We start from the raw sequence: 25,000 nt of genomic DNA, 5'->3' as shown, positions 1-25,000 counted from the left end.
TGAGGAGGTCAAAGTTCCCCCCAATCTGACGGCAGTGCCTGAGGAGTACCACGATCTTGCTGACGTCTTCAGCAAAGATCTGGCACTCACTCTCCCCCCACACCAGCCGTACGATTGCGCCATTGATTTGATCCCGGGCGTTGAGTACCCGTCCAGCAGGCTGTACAACCTCTCACGTCCAGAGCGCGAATCAATGGAGACCTACATCCGGGACTCTTTAGCTGCCAGGTTGATCCGGAACTCCACCTCCCCGATGGGTGCAGGTTTCTTTTTTGTGGGCAAGAAAGACGGCGGACTCCGTCCATGCATCGATTACAGAGGGCTGAACGAAATTACGGTTTGCAACCAATACCGTTATCTCTGTTGGATTCGGTGTTCACACCCCTGCATGGAGCCCAAATATTCACTAAATTGGATCTTAGGAATGCGTACCACCTGGTTCGGATCCGGAAGGGAGACGAGTGGAAGACAGCATTTAATACCCCCTTAGGTCACTTTGAGTACCTGGTCATGCCGTTTGGCCTCACCAATGCGCCTGCGACGTTCCAAGCCTTGGTTAATGACGTCTTGCGGGACTTCCTGCATCGGTTTGTCTTCGTATATCTGGACGATATACTCATCTTTTCCCCGGATCCTGAGACCCATGTCCAGTATGTATGTCAGGTCCTGCAGCGGTTGTTGGAGAACCGGCTTTTTGTGAAGGGCGAGAAGTGCGAGTTCCACCGCACTTCTTTGTCCTTCCTGGGGTTCATAATCTCCTCCAACTCCGTCGCCCCTGATCCGGCCAAGGTTGCGGCGGTGAGAGACTGGCCCCAACCAACAAGCCTTAGGAAGCTGCAACAGTTCCTCGGCTTTGCAAACTTCTACAGAAGGTTTATTAAGGATTACAGTGAGGTGGTTAGTCCCTTGACAGCCCTGACCTCCTCCAAAGGCCCCTTCACCTGGTCGGATCGGTGTGAAGCCACGTTTAGGGAGTTGAAACGCCGGTTCTCGACTGCGCCAGTCCTGGTGCAGCCCGATCCTAACCGCCAGTTTGTTGTTGAAGTGGATGCCTCTGACTCAGGGATAGGAGCCGTGCTGTCCCAGAGCAGGGAGTCCGATAAGGTCCTCCACCCCTGTACCTATTTTTCCCGCAGGTTGACCCCGGCTGAGCGAAACTATGACGTGGGCAATCAAGAACTCCTTGCGGTGAACTGGCCCGAAGGACAAGTTATACGTCCCACCAGAAGCCAGAGCTGCGGTCTTGGACTTCTGTCACGGTTCCAAGCTCTCCTGTCACCCAGGGGAGCGAAGGACAGTGGCAGTGGTCCGGCAGCGCTTCTGGTGGGCGTCTATGGAAGCCAAGGTCCGGGAGTACGTCCAGGCCTGCACCACCTGCGCCAGGGGAAAAGCTGACTCCTCCAGCCATTACCTGTGCCTCACCGCCCCTGGTCCCACATCGGCCTGGACTTCGTCACGGGCCTCCCGCCGTCCCAGGGCATGACCACCATCTTCACGATAGTGGACCGGTTCTCCAAGGCGGCTCACTTCGTGGCCCTCCCGAAGCTCCCGACGGCCCAGGAGACAGCAGACCTCCTGGTCCACCATGTCGTACGTCTGCATGGGATTCCATCTGACGTTGTCACCGACCGTGGTCCCCAGTTCTCCTCGCAAGTCTGGAGAAGTTTCTGTAGGGAACTGGGGGCCACCGTAAGCCTCTCGTCCGGGTACCATCCCCAGACGACCGGACAGGCAGAGCGGACCAACCAGGATTTGGAGCAGGCTCTCTGCTGCGTGACAGCCTGACGGCCTGGAGCAACCATCTGGCCTGGATTGAGTAAGCTCACAATAGCCAAGTTTCATCTGCCACTGGCCTCTCCCCATTTAAGGTATGTTTGGGGTACCAGCCCCCATTGTTTCCGCTCGTGAAGGGAGAGGTCGGGGTGCCCTCGGTCCAGGCCCACCTCAGGAGGTGCCGTCGGGTGTGGCGTACTGCCCGCTCTGCCCTGCTGAAAGCCCGGATGAGGGCCAAGGCCCATGCAGACCGCCGGAGTTCCCCGGCCCTTGTATACCAGCCCGGGCAGGAGGTTTGGCTATCCTCCAAAGACATCCCACTGCAAGTGGAATCCCAAAAACTTAAGGACAGATTTATTGGACCGTTCCCCATCCTCAAAGTCCTCAGTCCGGCCGCAGTGAAGCTGGTAGCTTCAGCTTTACTGCGGATCCATCCTATCTTTCACGTGTCATTGATTAAGCCCTACCACACATCACCACTCTGCATCCCCGGACCGGCGTCGCCTCCTGCCCGGATCATCGACGGAGAGCCAGCATGGACAGTACGCCGGCTCCTCGACGTCCGTCGGAAGGGCCGGGGGTTCCAGTACTTGGTGGACTGGGAGGGGTATGGACCTCAGGAACACTCCTGGGTGAAGAGGAGCTTCATCCTGGACACGGCCCTCCTCCCGACACCCCAACTAGCCTGGTTGGGCGCCAGGAGGGGGGTCATGTTGTGTGGGCCGCTGAAGAGGAGGTACTGCTGGCCCACCACCAGAGGGTGCCCTGCCTGAAGTGCGGGCTTCAGGCACGAGAGGCGCTGGAGCACCGGGAGTGACAGCTGTCACTCATCAACAGCACCAGCTGTCACTCATCATCACCAGCACCATAAAGCCGGGCAGCAACTCCATCTCGCTGCCGACATATCATCTACTGCTTAGGTAATATTCTCTGCTGTAGCCAAACTGTGACTTACGTCTGATCTGTTTTTGCAGCCGTTTTTCCTGTGGTGCACTCTGCTGGGTTGGCGTGTAGTTAGAGAAGCGACGTCTTCGCCTCTCACTCCATCCAAATAAGTGGTAACAGGAGCTGCTAGTGTGTTCCTACTTCGGAGGTGGAGGTGCTCCCTCCCGGAGGAACTGTATCTGTGTCTAAGGATTTACTGGGTGTGTATCCACACACCCACCATTAACTGTCTCTGCTTCCTGCCAGCAGTACCATGTCTGACAGCTGGAGACGGTGGCCACCTGGGGACCCAGGACTTGGCGGCTCCGGTGTTCTTCAGATCCGTTGGCGGTGGAAGTCGTGTGGGGACCCGGTTCTTCTCTGGAGAGACATCTTCTATCCTCGAGCCTGCCCACACATCACTTTTCGTATAATTGACTGTCATTATCAAACTGCAGTTGTCTGTATTCCGTTGTGCACAATTCATAACATTAAATTGTTATATTTTGGCTTATCCATTGTCTGTTCATTTACGCCCCCTGTTGTGGGTCTGTGTAACTGCACTTTCCCAACAATTACAGTGTTGTGGTGGAAATTACGGCAATAGTGTGGGACAACTACATTTTGTTTAAAAAAAAATCACAACAGTTGTATGACATTGAATACCCCAATTATGTTTTGATTATTTTACTGATATTTTATTCAGAGATATTTTAAAACATTAGAAAAAACATTTCTTTACCATTCATTTTTATCATTGAACTTCAAAGTCTGGGTGTGGGACAAGCACAAAACGACAATATTTGCATATAATGATGCTGAAAAAAGGTGGAAAAAGTCATCCTAGACTACTAGAACAAATTTCTTAACACACTTTCATTGTAAAGATAACTATAAAAGTGTGAAATTTCCCCTTTTTTCTGTTTTTCATACAATATGATCAAAGGACATAATAAGTGCCCGTAGTCTAAGAATCACCCTTATGTTGTATTATTATTGGGATTCTGTCTTTGTGTTTGTCTTACTGTACTATCTTGCACCAGCTTCCCCCATCTTCATTGTAATTCTGTCCGCTTTGTCTGACTGCACTCTCTTGCCTCCTGTCTTCCCTCATCTTTGAATCATCTGACTGCACCCCTTTCCTGAATGTTCTCCACACCTGTGTCTAATTTTCCATTGTTCTCTGCCAGTCTGTTGAACCTGATGTTCACGGCCCACAGCATTGTTTTGCTTAGTACTACTGCCTACCTGGTTTTTTGTTTTTTTTTGTCTTTGCCTCTGTATGCTGCCTCACCATGTCTCTGAACTTTGCTTGTCGTTCTGGGGCAAAGTAAAGTTTGCTCTTTAACATCCTGCTTATTGTCTTTTACAGTACTGTTTGTCCTGTTTGTTCCAGAGTAATATATATAAAATGTCTGAAATTCGGTTTGCATTCATGAAGTTCCACGCAGGTTAAACATAGCAGACATGAAATATTTGGAATATTTGTTTTAGCAAGTTTTCAGGGTCCCATTCAGCAGTCTGTTGTGAACGCGATGAAAAGCATAAAAAAAATTACATTTTGGTTGTATAATGTTCATTTGCAATTGTTGTCATGTGGATTCTCTATGTTGTTTGACTGCAGCGACTCTCTGGATTGCAAGGGATTATTACCATATTATTACCTGATTACCTTTGGATTACATTTCAAAGTAATCCTACCCAACCCTGGGGATATCTCAGTAGGGTGAATGCCAAGAGCTGACTCTGAGTGAACTCCCACTGCAGAAGCCTCTGTGGTGACTGGAGGACACCACCAGCTGCAGCACCAAAAAGATTAAGAAACAAGAAACTGGGGGGGGAACATGTTAATAAGAGCAGGGAACAGCTGACAGGTTTTGATTTGAAGCTGTACAAATAAAGTGAAGTTTGAATGTTGTATGTTTTTCTGTTTTCAGGGTGAAACGACACCCGCTAACGTGCCCCAGAGGATAGCAGATCCTCCTCCAAAGTGGGCGAGGAAACTACATGCACTGCTGAAGCTCCGCAAAATTCAACACGGCATGATGAAGAGAAGAAGTGCTTGAAGCCAGTGTGTGTGTGTGTGTGTGTGTGGAGAAATTATGATTAAATATATTAAAGCCCCATGAAATAAAACTTTTATACAAAACAAGTCAAATGTCATCTTTCAGCAAGTAGTACAGTAAAAAAAACTTTATATGAAAAATGACCATCATATATTTGTGAGTTTTCATCCTACATTGTTATTTGTTTTTGTGACCAACCTGAAAGAGAAGAACTCAGTTCCCAGTTGTAAAAAATGGGTGCTGGTGTGACAGAGACCAGTAGGTGGTGCTGTGCAGAAGTCAAGTAAACCTCCTTTCCTGAGGACAAAAGAAACTGTGGAGTCCATGGGTTTTATCCTCGTGGTTTGAGCTTCTGTCTCCCATCCCGGTAACTGTGAATTCAAATCCAGGTTCCACTGGCCTGGACTGAAGACAAACCTGCGTTGGACTGGAGTTCCTGTCCAGGTGGAGATCCTCATCATGTTATCCTGAGATGAGCAGAAACGGGCATCAGGTCCTATGCAGGACTTTACATCAGTCAGTCTGGATTGACTGAGGGACGAGTGGGACTGGGGTTGTTTCTGGAAGTTTCTGGGTTCAGGCTGTGTGCAGTTGGTACCAAAGGAACAGCAACATTATAAACATTATTTAGAGTTTATAATCCAGATCAAGCTACAGAACAAACCAGATGGATCAGAAAATAATTCAGTGCTTTGAAACAGCCAAAATATTAAATTCATCAGCTGCTGAATGAAACAATTTTAGTCTTTTGAAACACTGAATACATGATTTCAAAAAGTGACTTCATTAACAGATACAAAAGTTTTAAGATTTTATGATGCAACACCTGGTGGTCTTTTGGGGTCATTTGTAATCAAGCATTTGTTCTATAATTTCTTAAAGAATTAATTTACTCAAACTCAAGTCATCCTGAAAGAAGGATTTTTTTTTATGGTGCGTTTCAGTGATTTTTATATTGTGGACACCACCAGTGTGTGTCTGTGTGTGTGTCTATGTGTGTCTTTGGCTTTAAATGTTTAAAAACATGAATACTTTTACCGACTTTGTGCTGTAAATGTGCGGACTTTTCTGATACGTTTGTAATCAGCGTGTGCACTGCAAAAGCTATTACTATAATATGATGGCAGATGAAGCAGTGAAAGCAGAAAGGTGTCAAATCACAGCCTTTTGTGTCTGATTTAACAGGTGCACATCAGGCTGTGGGTCCAAGTCTGAGCACGGTGTGAAAAAAAACAAACAAACAAAACAAAACAGCCAGATTTTTTTAATCACAAAAATGGCTCCAGCCCCACTTTCCTCAAATCAGCAAATGTCAGCACTGAATTTGTACCTCTGTTACTGTGCACGTCCAGACTGCTCTGGGTTTTTAATGGAAATACATTCTGATCGGACGGGACATTTTATCACATGTGAGCGAAAAATTTGTTATACAGTGTTTATTACATGGAAAACAATACAAAAACATTCGGACTTTTTTGTCTGGTGACTGTGAATATCTGGTTTATATGATGACGATTTAGGTGAGTTTTACTATATGTGAGACTGAACAATAAATTTACCTCTCAAATCTTTGATGATGAATTCGGATTCCATCCCACACTGCTGACTTTATTTTCCCAAATTTTTCTTCTGTTCAGATCTGAAGGGAATCTGTACATCTTGAAGCCCTTGCTGTGACTATTTGTGCCTCCAAATGCATAGCAACCTGGCATCTTCAGTGAATAAATGAATAAAATAGCTGGATATACATGCAGACAGATTAACAGGGAATGCTATTTTGGAACCAAGATGGCACCATGAGTTACGTGACTGTTTTTTTTTTTTTTTTGTTTTTTTTGACTCATGTCGCCACTCACTTAATTAAAGCAGACCACCAGCAACTAGCCGTGTGCTTCATTCACAGATATATTGAGGCTAGATATAGTGAGGCTGAGACCTGTTCCATTGCTAATAATACTGGATTGTCTTTGATTAATAACTTAGAAAGGCTGTGGAAGTATTTTCTGTTTAACGCCCAGCTGCCTTCCTATAAAAAACTGCCTGCCACTTTGAAGAACTTTGAAGAGGGCACATGCCAGATTTGTTTTTCCTTCAAGCAACCCGAAACCACTTTTAAACCTTGGATCCCCTTAAAATGTCATGGAACATTAAGATTGCTCCTCTGTAATTGTTGTGCTTTTACTTGCAGTTCTTGATTTGGTTCAAGTGAGATCTTCAGCACATTAGAAAGTGTATTTTGTTTTTTATTTCGTTACTGTAAGTCACAAGCTGGTGACAAAACCTACTTATCCTCCTCACCCCTTCTTCTTACTTCCATCCTTTCAGTCACCTCTCTGGTAATATTGTTCATGCTCCATTCCCTCTTCTGCATTTGCTCCACTGTACAGCATCTTATCTCTACCAATTCCCCCTGGCCTTTTATCTGATCTGTTCCACACACAACATTCCGATCTTCCATCTCTCCATGAAAGCTGCCAACTCTTCCATTTTACTCATAGTCTCAAGATTCACTGTCCTTTCTCCTTCTTTGAACTTCTCCTTTTCGGCTGCTGTTTTTGGACTCACTTCTTTAACAGCCTGCCTTTGTCCCACTAGCAATTGCTCATTTCTCAAGAATCAAGGGTCTTGCACATTGTTCACAACTTACGCCCTACCCTTTACAGACACTGGATGGATCAATCTATTTATTGATTTACATTTTATAAACAGATGGGCTTCATAATGCTAACCATTTCTTTATATTCAGGACTGACACCAACTTGGGCTAATTTGCACCGCTCATGGATTTTTTATTTTTTTATTTTTTTGCATTAGTTTTATTTAATAGAATTGCATATATTCACTTTAGCCTAAAGTTGTTTGTTTAAAATAACCTTTGTCCTCTTAAATGAATGATATCATGACCACACACACACACACACAAATGTTTTTGTTATATTTTAACTGAACAATAAGTTTTATTTAAAAAAAAAAAGGGACAAAAAAATTCAAGATGATACCACACTGTTATCCAGCAGATCAAATTAAATAGCATGAAACTCTTTAACCCTCAAGCCATCAAGTTTGAAGCAAATCCATCCAGCCATTTTTGATTTACCTTGCCCGCAGGCACACAGTGAAAACAATTGCTTCACTGTGTTTTAGTGGTGCACAAAGTAATAACTACGCTGAAATTTTATGCAGGGAGACAAGAATTACTAATCAAATGTCACTGTATGCCAACATACTGTAGGCTTCACTACAACCTGTGATTACTAATGAATTAGCACCCATTCAACTAGTAAAGGAACTGATCAGTTAAGAGGCTATAGTTGGAATAAAAGCCTGTAGATTTTCATCCCTTCACTTAGCTGGAAAACAGCAATTCCACAAATTTAAATCCTATGAACGTGGTCTTATACAGGATGCTGAGTCATGTTATCAAATTCAATTGTATAGTTCATCAGAAAATAAATTTATCAGATTAAATTCAGTGTTTAAATGCAACCTTACATTATCAGTTTACTTGAATGTTCCATTTTTTAAGCATTTTTTTAAAAAATTGCACTCTAAACAATGCAAATGACAATAGCTGCTGCACTTGGCTTAGGAAGACACCCCCGTGTCTATTAAATTTTACTGTTGCCTGTGTGCTTGTTCTAGGGGTGTTAGACCTTACTAGCTTTGTTGTGATTTGGTGCTATATCAAATCAAATCAATTTTATTTATATAGTGCCAAATCACAACAGTTGCCCCAAGGCGCTTTATATTGTAAGGAAAAAGCCATACAATAATTACAGAAAAACCCCAACGGTCAAAACGTCCCCCTATGAGCAAGCACTTGGCAACAGTGGGAAGGAAAACCTTCCAGTAGTCCAGTCTTCTGCTGGGACTGGTTGGGGCTGAGGGGAGAGAATCAGGAAAAAGACATGCTGTGGAGGGGAGCAGAGATCAATCACTAATGATTAAAAGCAGAGTGGTGCATACAGAGCAAAAAGAGGTGAATAAAAAGAAACATTCAGTGCATCATGGGAACCCCCCAGCAGTCTAAGTCTATAGCAGCATAACTAAGGGATGGTTCAGGGTCACCTGATCCAGCCCTAACTATAAGCTTTAGCAAAAAGGAAAGTTTTAAGCCTAATCTTAAAAGTAGAGAGGGTGTCTGTCTCCCTGATCCGAATTGGGAGCTGGTTCCACAGGAGAGGAGCCTGAAAGCTGAAGGCTCTGCCTCCCATTCTACTCTTACAAACCCTAGGAACTACAAGTAAGCCTGCAGTCTGAGAGCGACACGCTCTATTGGGGCGATATGGTACTATGAGGTCCCTAAGATAAGATGGGACCTGATTATTCAAAACCTTATAAGTAAGAAGAAGAATTTTAAATTCTATTCTGGAATTAACAGGAAGCCAATGAAGAGAGGCCAATATGGGTGAATAAACTATATAAACTAAATACATTGAAATTGAATTGTTACCTTTTAATATTTAAATGTAATTCTACTCGTATATACAGCATCTCAAATGATCGTATCTTCCACTTTTTCAAGACTTCACAACTACAATTAATGTTTTGATTTTGATGAGCGTGTAAACCACGATATCAGTGATCTGTGAATATTTCCCACATGTATCCTGTTTAATTGTTGCATCATAAATCTATAAATCATTTTTTTCTTACATTATTCAAGGTCATTTTTCTTAAATTTACTGTACAATCTTATATATTTACATGACAAAACAACTGCATAACAAACATTTTCACAGTTCATTTTTTCTCAAGCTTATTGGAACATGCGCAGGAATGTTTGATGTTGACGTACAATAGATTTAAGACAGACGTGTTGGTTTCTTCCGTAAATCTAAAAAAACAAAAAAAAACAAAAAAACCTGGTGGTCCACATGGCAGAAGATGCTCCCAATGAAATAAGTCATATTTTTAGCGCTGATCAATGACATTTTTTTTTCTTTCTTTGTAGGCGTGGTCTGTTGAGTACCAACATTTACAGCAGGTAAGACATGTCACTGGAGTCTTGACCCAATGTCACGTCACTAACTGTCTCTCCATTTGCTTGGTTTGCATCCTTTGGCAAAAGAGTGTCCGCTGCAGGAGTTCTCATGGAAGGGTCAGAGGAGTGCACCACCACATAACGATCATTGTTGTCATCATCGTCATCCTCCAAGCTGCCGTGAATGTCCGCAGTAACCACAGAGTTCTCTGCTGCTTGGTGGTTACAGGAAGGGGAGGAGCTGAACACCGGAGGGTCAACGGTAAGCGCTTCTCCGTTAGGATCCTCATCAGGGAAACTAGTATTAATATAGATGATGTCATCTACACTGGAAGACTCTGGAAGCTTCTCTGTGAGTTTCTCCAACATTTCTCGTAATTGTGGAAAGACTGGTCTGTCCAGCGGATCAGCCCTCCAGCAGCTGTACATGATCTCATACCTGGACAAAAACCAAAAACAGTCTTGAGAAATTACACATTTATTGACAGGGGAGACGACACAACATCCAAAATGATTACAGTATAGAATGTATTTTTATGTGTCCCATAATCAGTGATTTCAGTCTTGCAAGGCTCTTCTCAGATCCCCATTTTTATAATGGAGAAGGTAGAAAATGGCTAGAAAGCGGGCCAACCCTTTCTGCAATTTAGCGACAGGTCACCTTTCCCTTGTCGCAAAGAAAAGTAAGATGTGGGAAATATTGGAAGAGGTTGTTCATGATGATGACAGCAGTGCTGGTTCAATTCAATTTAATCAGCTTATAAAGCACCAAATCACAACAAAAGCTGCCTCAAGGTGCCTCACACAGAACAGTTCAATATAAAATTTTAAATAAAGTAAAAATTTAAAAATTCAAATACATAATTAAAAACACAAGTAAAAGAATAAAACAGATATAAAAAAAAGCTATTAATAAGAAAGAGAACAAAAACAGGTTTTAAGTCTTGACTTAATGTCCACGGACTCTGACTGCCTCATGGCTGCAGGAAGACCATTCCACAGAGTGGTTACACGATAAGAAAAAGCTCTCTGACCTGCTGACTTCTTCTTCACCCTGGGGACACAGAGTAGTCCCGCATCCTGCGACCGCAAAACCCGGGCCGGCACATAGGGTTTCACCAGATTGGCCAGCTAAGACATCGCCAGTCCATGAACAACTTTATAAGTCAATAACAAAACCTTAAAATCTGCTCTCGCAAAGACAGGAAGCCAGTGTAAAGATGCCAAAATGGGTGTGATACAGTGAGGAAAATAAGTATTTGAACACCCTGTGATTTTGCAAGTTCTCCCACTTAGAAATCATGGAGGGGTCTGAAATTTTCATCTTAGGTGCATGTCCACTGTGAGAGACATAATCTAAGAAAAAAAATCTGGAAATCACAATGTATGATTTTTTAATAATTTATTTGTATGTTACTGCTGCAAATACACTCAACAAAAATATAAACGCAACACTTTTGGTTTTGCTCCCATTTTGTATGAGATGAACTCAAAGATCTAAAACTTTTTCCACATACACAATATCACCATTTCCCTCAAATATTGTTCACAAACCAGTCTAAATCTGTGATAGTGAGCACTTCTCCTTTGCTGAGATAATCCATCCCACCTCACAGGTGTGCCATACCAAGATGCTGATTAGACACCATGATTAGTGCACAGGTGTGCCTTAGACTGCCCACAATAAAAGGCCACTCTGAAAGGTGCAATTTTGTTTTATTGGGGGCGGATACCAGTCAGTATCTGGTGTGACCACCATTTGCCTCATGCAGTGCAACACATCTCCTTCGCATAGAGTTGATCAAGTTGTCAGTTGTGGTCTGTGGAATGTTGGTCCACTCCTCTTTAATGGCTGTGCGAAGTTGCTGGATATTGGCAGGAACTGGTACACGCTGTCGTATACGCCGGTCCAGAGCATCCCAAACATGCTCAATGGGTGACATGTCCGGTGAGTATGTCGGCCATGCAAGAACTGGGACATTTTCAGCTTCCAAGAATTGTGTACAGATCCTTGCAACATGGGGCCGTGCATTATCCTGCTACAACATGAGGTGATGTTCTTGGATGTATGGCACAACAATGGGCCTCAGGATCTCATCACGGTATCTCTGTGCATTCAAAATGCCATCAATAAAATGCACCTGTGTTCTTCATCCATAACAGACGCCTGCCCATACCATAACCCCACCGCCACCATGGGCCATTCGATCCACAACACTGACATCAGAAAACCGCTCACCCACACGACGCCACACACGCTGTCTGCCATCTGCCCTGGACAGTGTGAACCGGGATTCATCCGTGAAGAGAACACCTCTCCAACCTGCCAAACGCCACTGAATGTGAGCATTTGCCCACTCAAGTCGGTTACGACGACGAACTGGAGTCAGGTCGAGACCCCGATGAGGACGACGAGCATGCAGATGAGCTTCCCTGAGATGGTTTCTGACAGTTTGTGCAGAAATTCTTTGGTTATGCAAACCGATTGTTTCAGCAGCTGTCCGAGTGGCTGGTCTCAGACGATCTTGGAGGTGAACATGCTGGATGTGGAGGTCCTGGGCTGGTGTGGTTACACGTGGTCTGTGGTTGTGAGGCTGGTTGGATGTACTGCCAAATTCTCTGAAACGCCTTTGGAGATGGCTTATGATAGAGAAATGAACATTCAATACACGAGCAACAGCTCTGGTTGACATTCCTGCTGTCAGCATGCCAATTGCACGTTCCCTCAAATCTTGCGACATCTGTGGCATTGTGCTGTGTGATAAAACTGCACCTTTCAGAGTGGCCTTTTATTGTGGGCAGTCTAAGGCACACCTGTGCACTAATCATGGTGTCTAATCAGCATCTTGATATGGCACACCTGTGAGGTGGGATGGATTATCTCAGCAAAGGAGAAGTGCTCACTATCACAGATTTAGACTGGTTTGTGAACAATATTTGAGGGAAATGGTGATATTGTGTATGTGGAAAAAGTTTTAGATCTTTGAGTTCATCTCATACAAAATGGGAGCAAAATCAAAAGTGTTGCGTTTATATTTTTGTTGAGTATAAGTATTTGACCCCCTACCAACCAGCAAGAATTCAGGCTCTCACAGACATGTTAATTTTTCTTTAAGAAGCCCTCTTATTCTGCACTCTTTACCTGTATTAACTGCACCTGTTTGAACTTGTTACCTGTATAAAAGACACCTGTTCACACACTCAATCAATCACACTCCAACCTGTCCACCATAGCCAAGACCAAAGAGCTGTCTAAGGACATCAGGGACAAAGCTGTAGACCTGCACAAGGCTGGGGTGGACTACAGGACAACAGGCAAGCAGCTTGGTAGAAGACAACTGTTAAGATTATTTATTAGAAAGTGGAAGAAACACAAGATGAGTGTCAATCTCCCTCGGTCTGGGATTCCATGCAAGATCTCACTTTGTGGGGTAAGGATGATTCTGAGAAAGCTCAGAACTACACAGGAGGACCTGGTCAATGACCTGAAGAGAGCTGGGACCACATTCACAAAGATTACATTAGTAACACATGATGCTGTCATGGTTTAAAATCCTGCAGGGCAGCAAGGCCCCCCTGCTTAAGCCAGCACATGTCCAGACCCGTTTGAAGTTCACCAGTGACCATCTGGATGATCCAGAGGAGGCATGGGAGAAGGTCATGTGGTCAGATGAGACCAGAATAGAGCTTTTCGGAATCAACTCCACTTACCATGTTTAGAGGATGAGAACAACCCCAAGAAAACCATCCCAACCGTGAAGCATGGGGGTGGAAACATCATATTCTGGGGGTGCTCTTCTGCAAAGGGAACAGGACAACTGCACCGTGTTGAAGGGAGGATGGATGGGGTCATGTATTGCAAGATTTTGGCAAACAACCTCCTTCCCTCAGTAAGAGCATTGAAGATGGGTCATGGCTGGGTCTTCCAGCATGACAATGACCCCAAACACACAGCCAGGGCAACTAAGGAGGGGCTCTGTAAGAAGCATTTTAAGGTCCTGGAGTGGCCTGGCCAGTCTCCAGACCTGAACTCAATAGAAAATCTTTGGAGCTGAAACTCCAAACCTGAAAGATATGGAGAAGATCTGTTTGGAGGAGTGGACCAAAATCCATGCTGCAGTTTGTGCAAACCTGGTGAAAAACTACAGGAAATGTTTGACCTCTGTAACTGCAAACAAAGGCTACTGTACCAAATATTAACATTGATTTTCACAGGTGTTGAAATACTTATTTGCAGCAGTAACATACAAATAAATTATTAAAAAATCATACATTGTGATTTACGGATTTTTTATTTATTTATTTTTAAGATTATGTCTCTCACAGTGGACAGATGATGAAAATTTCAGACCCCTCCATGATTTCTAAGTGGGAGAACTTGCAAAATCGCAGGGTGTTCAAATACTTATTTTCCTTCTTTATTTTACTTCTGCTTCATGTCAAAAGTCTGGCAGCAGTGTTCTGAACCAGCTGGAGACCCCTAATGCTGGACTGTGGTAACCATGAAAATAGGACATTACAATAATCTAATCTAGAAGAAACAAAAGCATGAATCAGGGTCTTAGCATCAGCCACAGACAGGATGGGGCGGATCCTTGCTATATTTCGCAGATGGAAAAAGCAGTCCTAGTAACATCCCTGATGTGGAGATCAAAGGACAACGTGGGATCAAAAATTACCCCAAGGTTCCTCACTTTGTCCATATGATGTATGACACACGAACCCAGGCTGAGCACCAGCTGGTCAAATTGATGCCGATGTCTCGCTGGACCAAGAACCATCATTTCAGTCTTATAAGAGTTTAAAAGTAGGAAGTTACTAGACATCCAACTTCTTACTGATAGAAGACAGTCCTCCAGGGATTTTATGGGCTCCATTCTGCGCAGGAATTGTGCTGTCATTTTGTGGGTTGGCTACCAGGTCAGGCATCATTTTGTTTTGATTAGTAGTGAAGAACACATCTAGAATAGTCTCCAAGGTCCAACAACTCTTTTTAAGCAGTGTGTAGATCCAAGCACATTTATCAACTGCGTACAGATGAAGGTGTTACCGGACTCTTAATGGCTGCTGACTGGTTCTTACGTCATCGCTGGAGGAGAAAAATTTTTTTGGTCTTTGATGAAAGAAGACTCCACCACTAAGTACAATATAATTTAAAACAAAAACAACTGAAGCGCTTACAGCTTTTGCTGAAGTTTTTGTTTCATACTGGTGGTGCGACAACTGTGTCACCATTTATGCATCGCCCTCTGATGGTGTCAGCGGTCTGCTGTGTCCGACTACTGTAGAGGTCTCAAAGACGGAAGGTATGTCTCATCCAAACCAGGTGCACCACCTATTGGTGGAATTACATTAATTTAATACTTTTACTGTCATTCACTCGCACTGGAGGATCTGTGAAGAGTCTTACCAAGCATGTGGTTTGAAGTATTGCTCCCACGTAGAGGTATTACTGTTCACAACAGGGTAACGGCATTTGTAACCATGGTTCAAAGTGCAGAATGGTTTTTTTTTTTGGTGGTGGGAAGGGGGAATCAAAATACTAATGTATCATTCTTGCCTGTCACTGTGATTATTACAATATTTCCCACATTCACGCCGGTGAAGAGGAGGTACTGCTGGCCCACCACCAGAGGGCGCCCGAGGGCGTCGGAGCAACCGGGAGTGACAGCTGTCACTCATCAACAGCACCAACTGTCACTCATCACCACATCACCATAAAAGCCGGGCAGCAACTCCACCTCACTGCCGAGATATCATCTACTAAACTAGGTAATATTCTCTGCTGTGTCTGAACGTTGCCTTACGTGTGATCTGTTTGCAGCCGTTGTCCTGTGGTGCCCTGTCAGCTGGGTTGGCGGTCAGTGAGAGTGCCGACGTCTTCGCCTCTCACTCCAACCAGATAAGTGGTAACAGGAGCTGCTGTCGTGTTCCTATTTCGGAGGTGGAGGTGCTCCCTCCCGGAGTAACTGTTTTCTGTGTTTGAGGATTTACTGGGTGTGTATCCACACACCCACCATTAACTGTCTCTGCTTCCTGCCAGCAGTACCAGGTCTGACAGCTGGAGACGGTGGCCACCTGGAGATTCAGGACTTGTCGGCTCCGGTGTTCTTCAGACCCGTTGGCGGTGGAAGTCGTGTGGGACCCGGCTCTTCTCTGGACGTCTTCTATCCTCGAGCCTGCCCACACATCACTTTTTGTATAATTGATTATCGTTCTCAAACTGCATTTGTTTGTATTCCGTTGTGCACATTTCGCAACATTAAATTGTTATATTTTGGCTTATCCATTGTCCGTTCATTTACGCCCCCTGTTGTGGGTCCGTGTCACTACACTTTCCCAACAGGATATCTCGGCCAACGTCATGGATTCCGAGGGGCGTCAACCATCGGATGAACCACCAATGGAAACGCTAGGTGCACAGACGCCAGCAGGAGGCGTGTTAGGTGAGCTGCAGCAAATCTTAACCGCCTTCACTGCTGGTTGGACTTGGTAACCGAGCAGAACGTTATACTCAATCGGAGGATGGAGGCTCTCACCACTCGGGTGGAAACGCACACACAGGGCGCTGCTGCAGCGCCTCCTCCTGCTGACCGAGTGCCAAATACAGACATTCCAGTGGTCGTTCAACGAACCCCCCCCCCGTCCCCGGAGCCGTACGGAGGTTGTGTCGAGACGTGTGCAGACTTCTTAATGCAGTGTTCGCTCGTCTTTTCACAGCGTCCCGTCATGTACGCGTCAGATGCAAGCTGGGTGGCTTATGTAATAAATCTGCTTCGAGGAGAGGCATGCGCCTGGGCTACGGCGCTCTGGGAGCAGAATTCGCGGCTCCTAACAACATATGCTGGGTTTGTGCGGGAGTTCAAGCAAGTGTTTGATCACCCCAATAGAGGTGAGACTGCTTCGAACGTGCTGCTGTCAGTGAGACAGGGGCGTCGGAGTGCAGCCGAGCATGCAGTCGACGTCCGCATCGCGGCAGCAAGGTCCGGCTGGAATAACGTTGCACTCCGCGCTGCCTTCATAAACGGACTGTCTCCGGTCCTGAAGGAGCATCTGCTGGCTAAGGAAGAACCGCAGGATTTTGACGGGCTTGTCGACCTGGTTACACGGTTAGACAACCGATTAGAAGAACACAGTTGGGAGCGGGGCGAAGGGCGTGGCCGGGCACGAGTCGTCCCTCTTCCTTCCGGGTCCGAAAGGGTGCTGCCGTCCCCACGCTCCACAGCCAGAGAGCTCCGTGTGGCAACAGCTCCCCCTGCTGACGAAGCTATGGACACGAGCAGGGCCAAAGTTAAATCAGATGACAGACAACAGAGGCTGGCCCGCGGGGAGTGTTTTTTCTGTGGCGCGAGTGAGCACATACAGAGTAATTGCCCCAAGCGGTTAAACTACAACACCCGCCCTTAGAGACTGGGCTAATGGTGGGTCATAACACTCACGTGGGGAAACCCCATAAATCCGCACGCATCCCAGTCACGATCCTGAGTGGGGATCTAACCCTTCACGCCCCAGTACTGGTGGACACGGGGTCGGAAGGGAATGTGCTGGATAGCAGATGGGCAAAAGAAGTTGGGCTCCCTCTAGTGGCCCTACTTTCACCATTGAAGGTACAGGCACTAGATGGCACCCTTCTCCCATTAATCACACACCAGACACAGCCTGTCACATTGGTTGTGTCTGGGAATCAAAGGGAGGAGATTGTATTTTATGTAACACCTTCTACCTCCCGAGTGATTTTGGGATTTCCATGGATGGTAAAGCACAATCCCGAGATAGATTGGCCGTTTGGGGTTGTGATGCAGTGGAGCGAAACCTGCCACCGGGAATGTGTAGGATCCTCGGTTCCACCCGGTGTGACAGCTAATGAGGAGGTCAAAGGTCCCCCCAATCTGACGGCGTTGCCTGAGGAGTACCACGATCGTCCTGACGTCTTCAGCAAAGATCTGGCACTCACTCTCCCCCTGCACTGGCCATACGATTGCGCCATTGATTTGATCCCGGGCGTTGAGTACCCGTCCAGCAGGCTGTACAACCTCTCACGTCCAGAACGCGAATCAATGGAGACCTACATCTGGGACTCGTTAGCTGCCGGGTTGATCCGGAACTCCACCTCCCCGATGGGTGCAGGTTTCTTTTTTGTGGGCAAGAAGGACGGGGACTCCGTCCATGCATCGATTACAGAGGGCTGAACGAAATTACGGTTCGCAACCGATACCCGTTACCTCTGTTGGATTCGGTGTTCACGCCCCTGCATGGAGCCCAAATTTTCACCAAACTTGATCTTAGGAATGCGTACCACCTGGTTCGGCTCCGGAAGGGAGACGAGTGGAAGACGGCATTTAACACCCCCTTAGGTCACTTTGAGTACCTGGTCATGCGTACGGCCTCACCAATGCGCCCGCGATGTTCCAAGCTTTGGTTAATGACGTCTTGCGGGACTTCCTGCATCAGTTTGTCTTCGTATATCTAGACGATATACTCATCTTCTCCCCGGATCCTGAGACGCATGTCCAGCATGTACGTCAGGTCCTGCAGTGGTTGTTGGAGAACCGGCTGTTTGTGAAGGGCGAGAAGTGCGAGTTCCACCGCACTTCTTTGTCCTTCCTGGGGTTCATAATCTCCTCCAACTCCGTCGCCCCTGATCCGCCCAAGGTTGCGGCCGTGAGAGACTGGCCCCAACCAACAAGCCGTAGGAAGCTGCAACAGTTCCTAGGCTTTGCAAATTTCTACAGGAGGTTCATTAAGGGTTACAGTCAGGTGGTCAGTCCCTTGACAGCCCTGACCTCCTCCAAAGTCCCCTTCACCTGGTCGGATCGGTGCGAAGCAGCGTTTAGGGAGTTGAAACACCGGTTCTCTACTGCGCCAGTTCTGGTGCAGCCCGATCCTAACCGCCAGTTTATAGTCGAAGTGGATGCCTCTGACTCAGGGATTGGAGCCGTGCTGTCCCAGAGCAGGGAGTCCGACAACGTCCTCCACCCCTGTGCCTATTTTTCCCGCAGGTTGACCCCGGCTGAGCGAAACTATGACGTGGGCAATCAAGAACTCCTTGCGGTGAAAGAGACTCTTGAGGAGTGGAAACACCTGTTGGAGGGAGCTGCGGTTCCATTCACAGTTTTCACTGACCATCGGAACCTGGAGTACATCCAGACCGCCAAGTGTCTGAACCCCAGGCAAGCCCGCTGGTCATTGTTCTTCGGGCGTTTTGACTTCCAGATCACCTACCGCCCCAGGACCAAGAACCAAAGATCTGACACCTTGTCCTGGGTTCACGAAGAGGATGTCAAAACCGAGCTGTCAGATCCCACGGAAACCATCATCCCCGAGTCCACTGTTGTGGCCACCCTCACCTGGGATGTGGAGAAGACTGTCCAGGAGTCCCTGGCACGGAACCTGGACCCGGGAACTGGCCCAAAGAACAAGTTGTACGTCCCACCAGAGGCCAGAGCTGCGGTCTTGGACTTCTGTCACGGTTCCAAGCTCTCCTGTCACCCAGGGGTGCGAAGAACCGTGGCAGTGGTCCGACAGCGCTTCTGGTGGGCGTCTATGGAAGCCGACATCCGGAAGTATGTCCAGGCCTGCACCACCTGCGCCAGGGGAAAAGCAGACCACCAACGGGCACAGGGACTCCTTCAACCGCTACCTGTGCCTCACCGCCCCTGGTCCCACATCGGCCTGGACTTCGTCACGGGCCTCCCGCCGTCCCAGGGCATGACCACCATTTTCACGATAGTGGACTGGTTCTCCAAGGTGGCCCACTTCGTGGCCCTCCCGAAGCTCCCAATGGCCCAGGAGACAGCAGACCTCCTGGTCCACCATGTTGTACGTCTACATGGGATTCCATCTGACGTTGTCACCGACTGTGGACCCCAGTTCTCCTCGCAAGTCTGGAGGAGTTTCTGCAAGGAACTGGGGGCCACCGTAAGCCTCTCGTCCGGGTACCATCCCCAGACGAACGGACAGGCAGAGCGGACCAATTAGGAGTTGGAGCAGGCCCTCCGCTGCGTGACCTCCGCGCACCAGATGGCCTGGAGCAACCATCTGGGCTGGATCAAGTACGCTCACAATAGCCAAGTTTCATCTGCCACCGGCCTCTCCCCATTTGAGGTATGTTTGGGGTACCAGCCCCCATTGTTTCCGCTCGTGGAGGGAGACGTCGGGGTGCCCTCGGTCCAGGCCCACCTCAGGAGGTGCCGTTGGGTGTGGCGTACTGCCCGCTCTGCCCTGCTGAAAGCCCGGACGAGTGCCAAGGCCCATGCAGACCGCCGGCGTTCCCCGGCCCCTGTATACCAGCCCCGGCAGGAGGTTTGGCTATCCTCCAAAGACATCCCACTACAAGTGGAATCCCGCAAACTCCAGGACAGATTTATTGGACTGTTTCCCATCCTCAAAGTCCTCAGTCCGGCCGCAGCTTCACTGCGGATCCATCCTGTCTTTCATGTGTCACGGATCAAGCCCTACCACACTTCACCACTCTGCACCACCGGACTGGTGCCGCCTCCTGCCTGGATCATCGACGGAGAGCCAGCATGGACAGTACGCCGGCTCCTGGATGTTCGGCGGAAGGGCCAGGGGTTCCAGTACTTGGTGGACTGGGAGGGGTATGGACCTGAGGAACGCTCCTGGGTGAAGAGGAGCTTCATCCTGGACTCGGCCCTCCTGGCCGACTTCTACACCCGACACCCCGACAAGCCTGGTCGGGCGCCAGGAGGTGCCCGTTGAGGGGGGGTCCTGTTGTGTGGGCCTCTGAAGAGGAGGTACTGCTGGCCGGCCCACCACCAGAGGGCGCCCTGCCTGAAGTGCGGACTTCAGGCACGAGAGGGCGTCGGAGCAACCGGGAGTGACAGCTGTCACTCATCAACAGCACCAGCTGTCACTCATCATCACCACATCACCATAAAAGCCGGGCAGCAACTCCACCTCGCTGCCGAGATATCATCTACTAAACTAGGTAATATTCTCTGCTGTGTCTGAACGTTGACTTACGTGTGATCTGTTTGCAGCCGTTGTCCTGTGGTGCCCTGTCAGCTGGGTTGGTGGTCATTGAGAGTGCCGACGTCTTCGCCTCTCACTCCAACCAGATAAGTGGTAACAGGAGCTGCTGTCGTGTTCCTATTTCGGAGGTGGAGGTGCTCCCTCCCGGAGGAACTGTTTTCTGTGTTTGAGGATTTACTGGGTGTGTATCCACACACCCACCATTAACTGTCTCTGCTTCCTGCCAGCAGTACCAGGTCTGACAGTTGGAGACGGTGGCCACCTGGAGATTCAGGACTTGTCGGCTCCGGTGTTCTTCAGACCCGTTGGCGGTGGAAGTCATGTGGGACCCGGCTCTTCTCTGGACGGACGTCTTCTATCCTCGAGCCTGCCCACACGTCACTTTTTGTATAATTGATTATCGTTCTCAAACTGCATTTGTCTGTATTCCGTTGTGCACATTTTGCAACATTAAATTGTTATATTTTGGCTTATCCATTGTCCGTTCATTAACGCCCCCTGTTGTAGGTCCGTGTCACTACACTTTCCCAACAGACACCTCTAAATTGAACTATACCATTTCATTGAACTTTCTTTGAACATCTACTTGCCTCACTCCCATCATTGCAAAGGCTCATTTAAGTATCTGTTTTAATACATAGCCCAAACACATATCTTTAGAGAACATATTTACCTGGTGGAAATTCCAAACAGTTATTTTCCTTTTAACACCGTCTACAGGAGGAAGCATTTATATGCATGCATGAGGTTTTGAAATGACTGGAAATTACCTTTGACCTTGTGTGATGGTGCGTTACTGGGGCGTACACTCTAATATCCATAAGATGTCTTGTAAATTGCTTCAGAGGTGTTGTCTGGTTTCAAAAACTGCATTTTTAGATTTAGATTTCTCACTAACTTTTACAAAATATATGAGAAATTTTGTTCGAGCTAACAGCCAGCTGATATCACTATGCCTTTCTCTACTCTGATTGGCTGTCACCATGTGCTTCCCAGCATCCCTCATGTAAGTCGGAGGAAGCCCCTACATGATCTATAATGTCACTATGGTCTCTACTGAAAGTACTTCATGGGCAACTGTTTGTTCAAAAATTTTCCCTTCAGGGAAATTAATTATTAATACTTTCCAAAGAGCACAAATTTTGATCGTATTGGCAATGTCATACTATGAATCCCTTATTTAACCCTCAAGTGACTGAGTGGGGTCATTTATAACCCTGGGCATATGTTTTTGTGCACCATTTTTTTTAATGTCAATTGGAAAAAAGTTTCCTACCATGAATTTGTCAATCGTCCAGCATTTGTTCATAGAATTTTGCAAGGATCGGCCGATCCGTGTGGCAAGTATAATCCAAACTTGTGCAAAGTCACTTATGACCCCGGGAAGATCTATGAGATTTTCAACATTATAGCGTCAGATGGTATTGTAATTTGCTGACTCTAATCAGTATACGCGTATTTTGCCGTTTTGTAAGGAAGCTTGGCAAACAGAGCTAGAATAGCAAAATTTACAGCTGCACAAGCACTGAGACTGATTCCTGATGCCCAGAGTGAGGATGAAATGGATGAAGGACAAATATATTAGAGAGTGAAATAAATATGAAGAACCCTAAAACAATCATTTGTATAGAAGTATTCCAAGATAAAGTCAAGGGGGTCATAAATAACCCCACTCAGTCATATTGTTTTTTAAAATACCTTGGTTGCTTGAGGGTTAAAGGCTAAGGAACAATATAGTGTGCCCAAGAAAATTATTTTTATGAGTTAAATCTCAAAAAGCCCAGTGGCTGTACAACTTTAAGTTAGAGTTTAACTATCTACCATTAGCGAGCTAAAGATAACAAATGCTTTACAGATTAGATAATTAATGACCCCCAGTTGTCACCGTATACGAGGTCTGTGATAAAACTAACGTACCTTTTTATTTTTTTCAAAAACTATATGGATTTGAATCACGTGCGATTACATCAGACAACCTTGAACCCTCGTGCGCATGCGTGAGTTTTTTCATGCCTGTCGGTTACGTCATTCGCCTGTGGGCTGGCTTTGAGTGAGGAGTGGTCCACCCCTCCCGTCGGAATCTCTTTGTCTGACAACTTCCTGAGAGACTGGCGCTTTGCTTGATCAAAAGTTTTTCAAAAACTGTGAGGCACATCGAAGTGGACACCATTCGAGAAATTCAGCTGGTTTTCTGTGAAAATTTTAACGGCTAATGAGAGATTATGGACTGTTGCTGTCGTTTTAAGGACTGCCCACGGAGCGGGACGTTGCGACGCGCCCTGAGCCGCCGCTGTCTGCCTGTTTCGAGCTGAAAGCTTCCAAATTTAAGCCTCTGTTGTCCCAGGACGTCGTGAGAGAACAGAGAACTTTCAGAAGAGGTCAGGATCAGCAGTTTATCCAGACATTCCACTGTTAAACGGGTCCGCGCGTCGGGACGCAGCCGGCGTGGTGCGGCGGCACAGGAAAAACACCTCCGTGTTGATAACCATTTGTTAAAACCAGGCGGCTTTTGATGGCTTTCAGTTGAGTGAGTATCTGAGAAATTGTTTAACAGCTGGACATGTTCCAACTTGTCCTTAAGGCTTCCAACGGAGGTGTTTTTCCTGTGGCGGCGCGGCGTTGGCTGGGTCCCGACGCAAGGACCCGTCCGCACTTTCATTACAAAATCTCCTTTAACAGTGGAATGTCCGGATAAACTGCTGATCCCGACCTCTTCTGAAAGTTCTCTGTTCTGTCACAACGTCCTGGGTCAACAGAGGCTTAAATTTGGAAGCTTTCAGCTCGAAACAGGCAGACAGCAGCGGCTCAGGGCGCATCGCGACATCCCGCTCTGTGGGAAGTCCTTAAAGCGACAGCAACAGTCCATAATCTCTCATCAGCCGTTAAAATTTTCACAGAAAACCAGCTGAATTTCTCGAATGGTGTCCACTTCGATGTGCCTCACAGTTTTTGAAAAGATTTTGATCAAGCAAAGCGTCAGTCTCTCAGGAAGTTCTCAGACAAAGAGATTCCGACGGGAGGGGTGGACCACTCCTCACTCAAAGCCAGCCCACAGGCGAATGACGTAACCGACAGGCGTGAAAAAACTCTCGCATGCCCACGAGGGTTCAAGCTTGTCTGATGTAATCGCACGTGATTCAAATCCATATAGTTTTTGAAAAAAATAAAAAGGTCCGTTACTTTTCTGACAGACCTCGTAATTTGCACTCTGTAATATTTTTTAAAGCATAAATTTCCCCCATCATAAATTTCCAGATCTATATGTATATGCTTTGAAACAACCACTACAACACTTACAGTTCATCCAAACAGTCTGTCGGCTGCTTCAGCCTGTGTCCTTCAAGAAGGTGGTCGTAAATTTCATGGTTCTGAATGCCGGGATACGGAGTCATGCCTCTCGTTGCAATCTCCCACATGGTGACTCCAAAAGCCCACTGCATGATACAGAATACTTCATTAAACTTTCATATATCTGTTCAGTTTCTACAAATGCACAGCTTTTCAGAATTAATCTCAAATATCCAGTGATGAGATCCGTCCCGAAATGCTGAAGGCTCTGGGGGTGGAGGGACTGTCTTGAGTGAGACGTCTCTTCAACATTGCGTTGAGGTCTGGGACAGTGCCTAAGGAGTGGCAAACTGGGGTGGTGGTCCCCATATTTAAAAAAAGGGGACCAGAGTGTGTGTGACAATTACAAGGGCATCACACTACTCAGCCTCCCTGGTAAAGTCTACTCCAGGGTGCTGGGAAGGAGGGTTTGGCCAATAGTCGAACCTCTGATTGAAAAGGAACAATGTGGGTTCCGTCCTGGCCGTGGAACAAGCTCTTCATTCTCACAAGGATCCTGGTGGGGGCCTGGAAATATGCCCATCCAGTCTACATGTGTTTTGTGGACTTGGAGAAGGTGTATGATCGGGTACCCCGGGAGATACTGTGAGAGGTGCTGCGGGAGTATGGAGTGAGGGGGTCTCTTCTCAGGGCCATCCAATTTCTGTACTCAGAAAGCGAGAGCTGTGTTTGGGTGTTCGGCAGTAAGTGGGATTCCTTTTCCGGTGAAGGTTAGCCTCCACCAGGGCTGCGCCTTGTCACAATCCTGTTTGTGATAATTATGGAAAGGATATCAAGGCGTAGTCATGGGGAAGAGGGTTTCCAGTTTAGTGGGCTCAGGGTCTCATCACTGCTTTTTGCAGATGATGTGGTCCTGTTGGCTTAATCGGCCTGTGACCTCCAACACTCACTGGATCTGTTCACAGCCGAGGGG

General features: G+C 46.8%; 1 protein-coding gene across 2 annotated transcripts in view; it reads right to left on the bottom strand.

The window, feature by feature from the left end:
- Nucleotides 1-9,362: 9,362 nt before the first annotated feature.
- The window catches only part of mertka (c-mer proto-oncogene tyrosine kinase a), a 54,089-nt gene continuing 38,451 nt past the window's right edge, over nucleotides 9,363-25,000 (bottom strand). For both annotated transcript variants that reach the window (XM_034184867.1, XM_034184868.1), the window contains exons 18-19: nucleotides 24,037-24,173; nucleotides 9,363-10,186 (exon numbers count right to left, since the gene is read on the bottom strand). In XM_034184867.1, the coding sequence (XP_034040758.1) occupies nucleotides 9,742-10,186; nucleotides 24,037-24,173 (582 nt within the window). In that variant the 3' untranslated portion in view covers nucleotides 9,363-9,741. The remainder of the gene's footprint in view (nucleotides 10,187-24,036; nucleotides 24,174-25,000) is intronic.

This window comes from Thalassophryne amazonica, chromosome 13, assembly GCF_902500255.1.
Source record: "Thalassophryne amazonica chromosome 13, fThaAma1.1, whole genome shotgun sequence".
Taxonomy (NCBI): domain Eukaryota; kingdom Metazoa; phylum Chordata; class Actinopteri; order Batrachoidiformes; family Batrachoididae; genus Thalassophryne; species Thalassophryne amazonica.
This window is presented reverse-complemented; position numbering and strand designations above follow the sequence as displayed.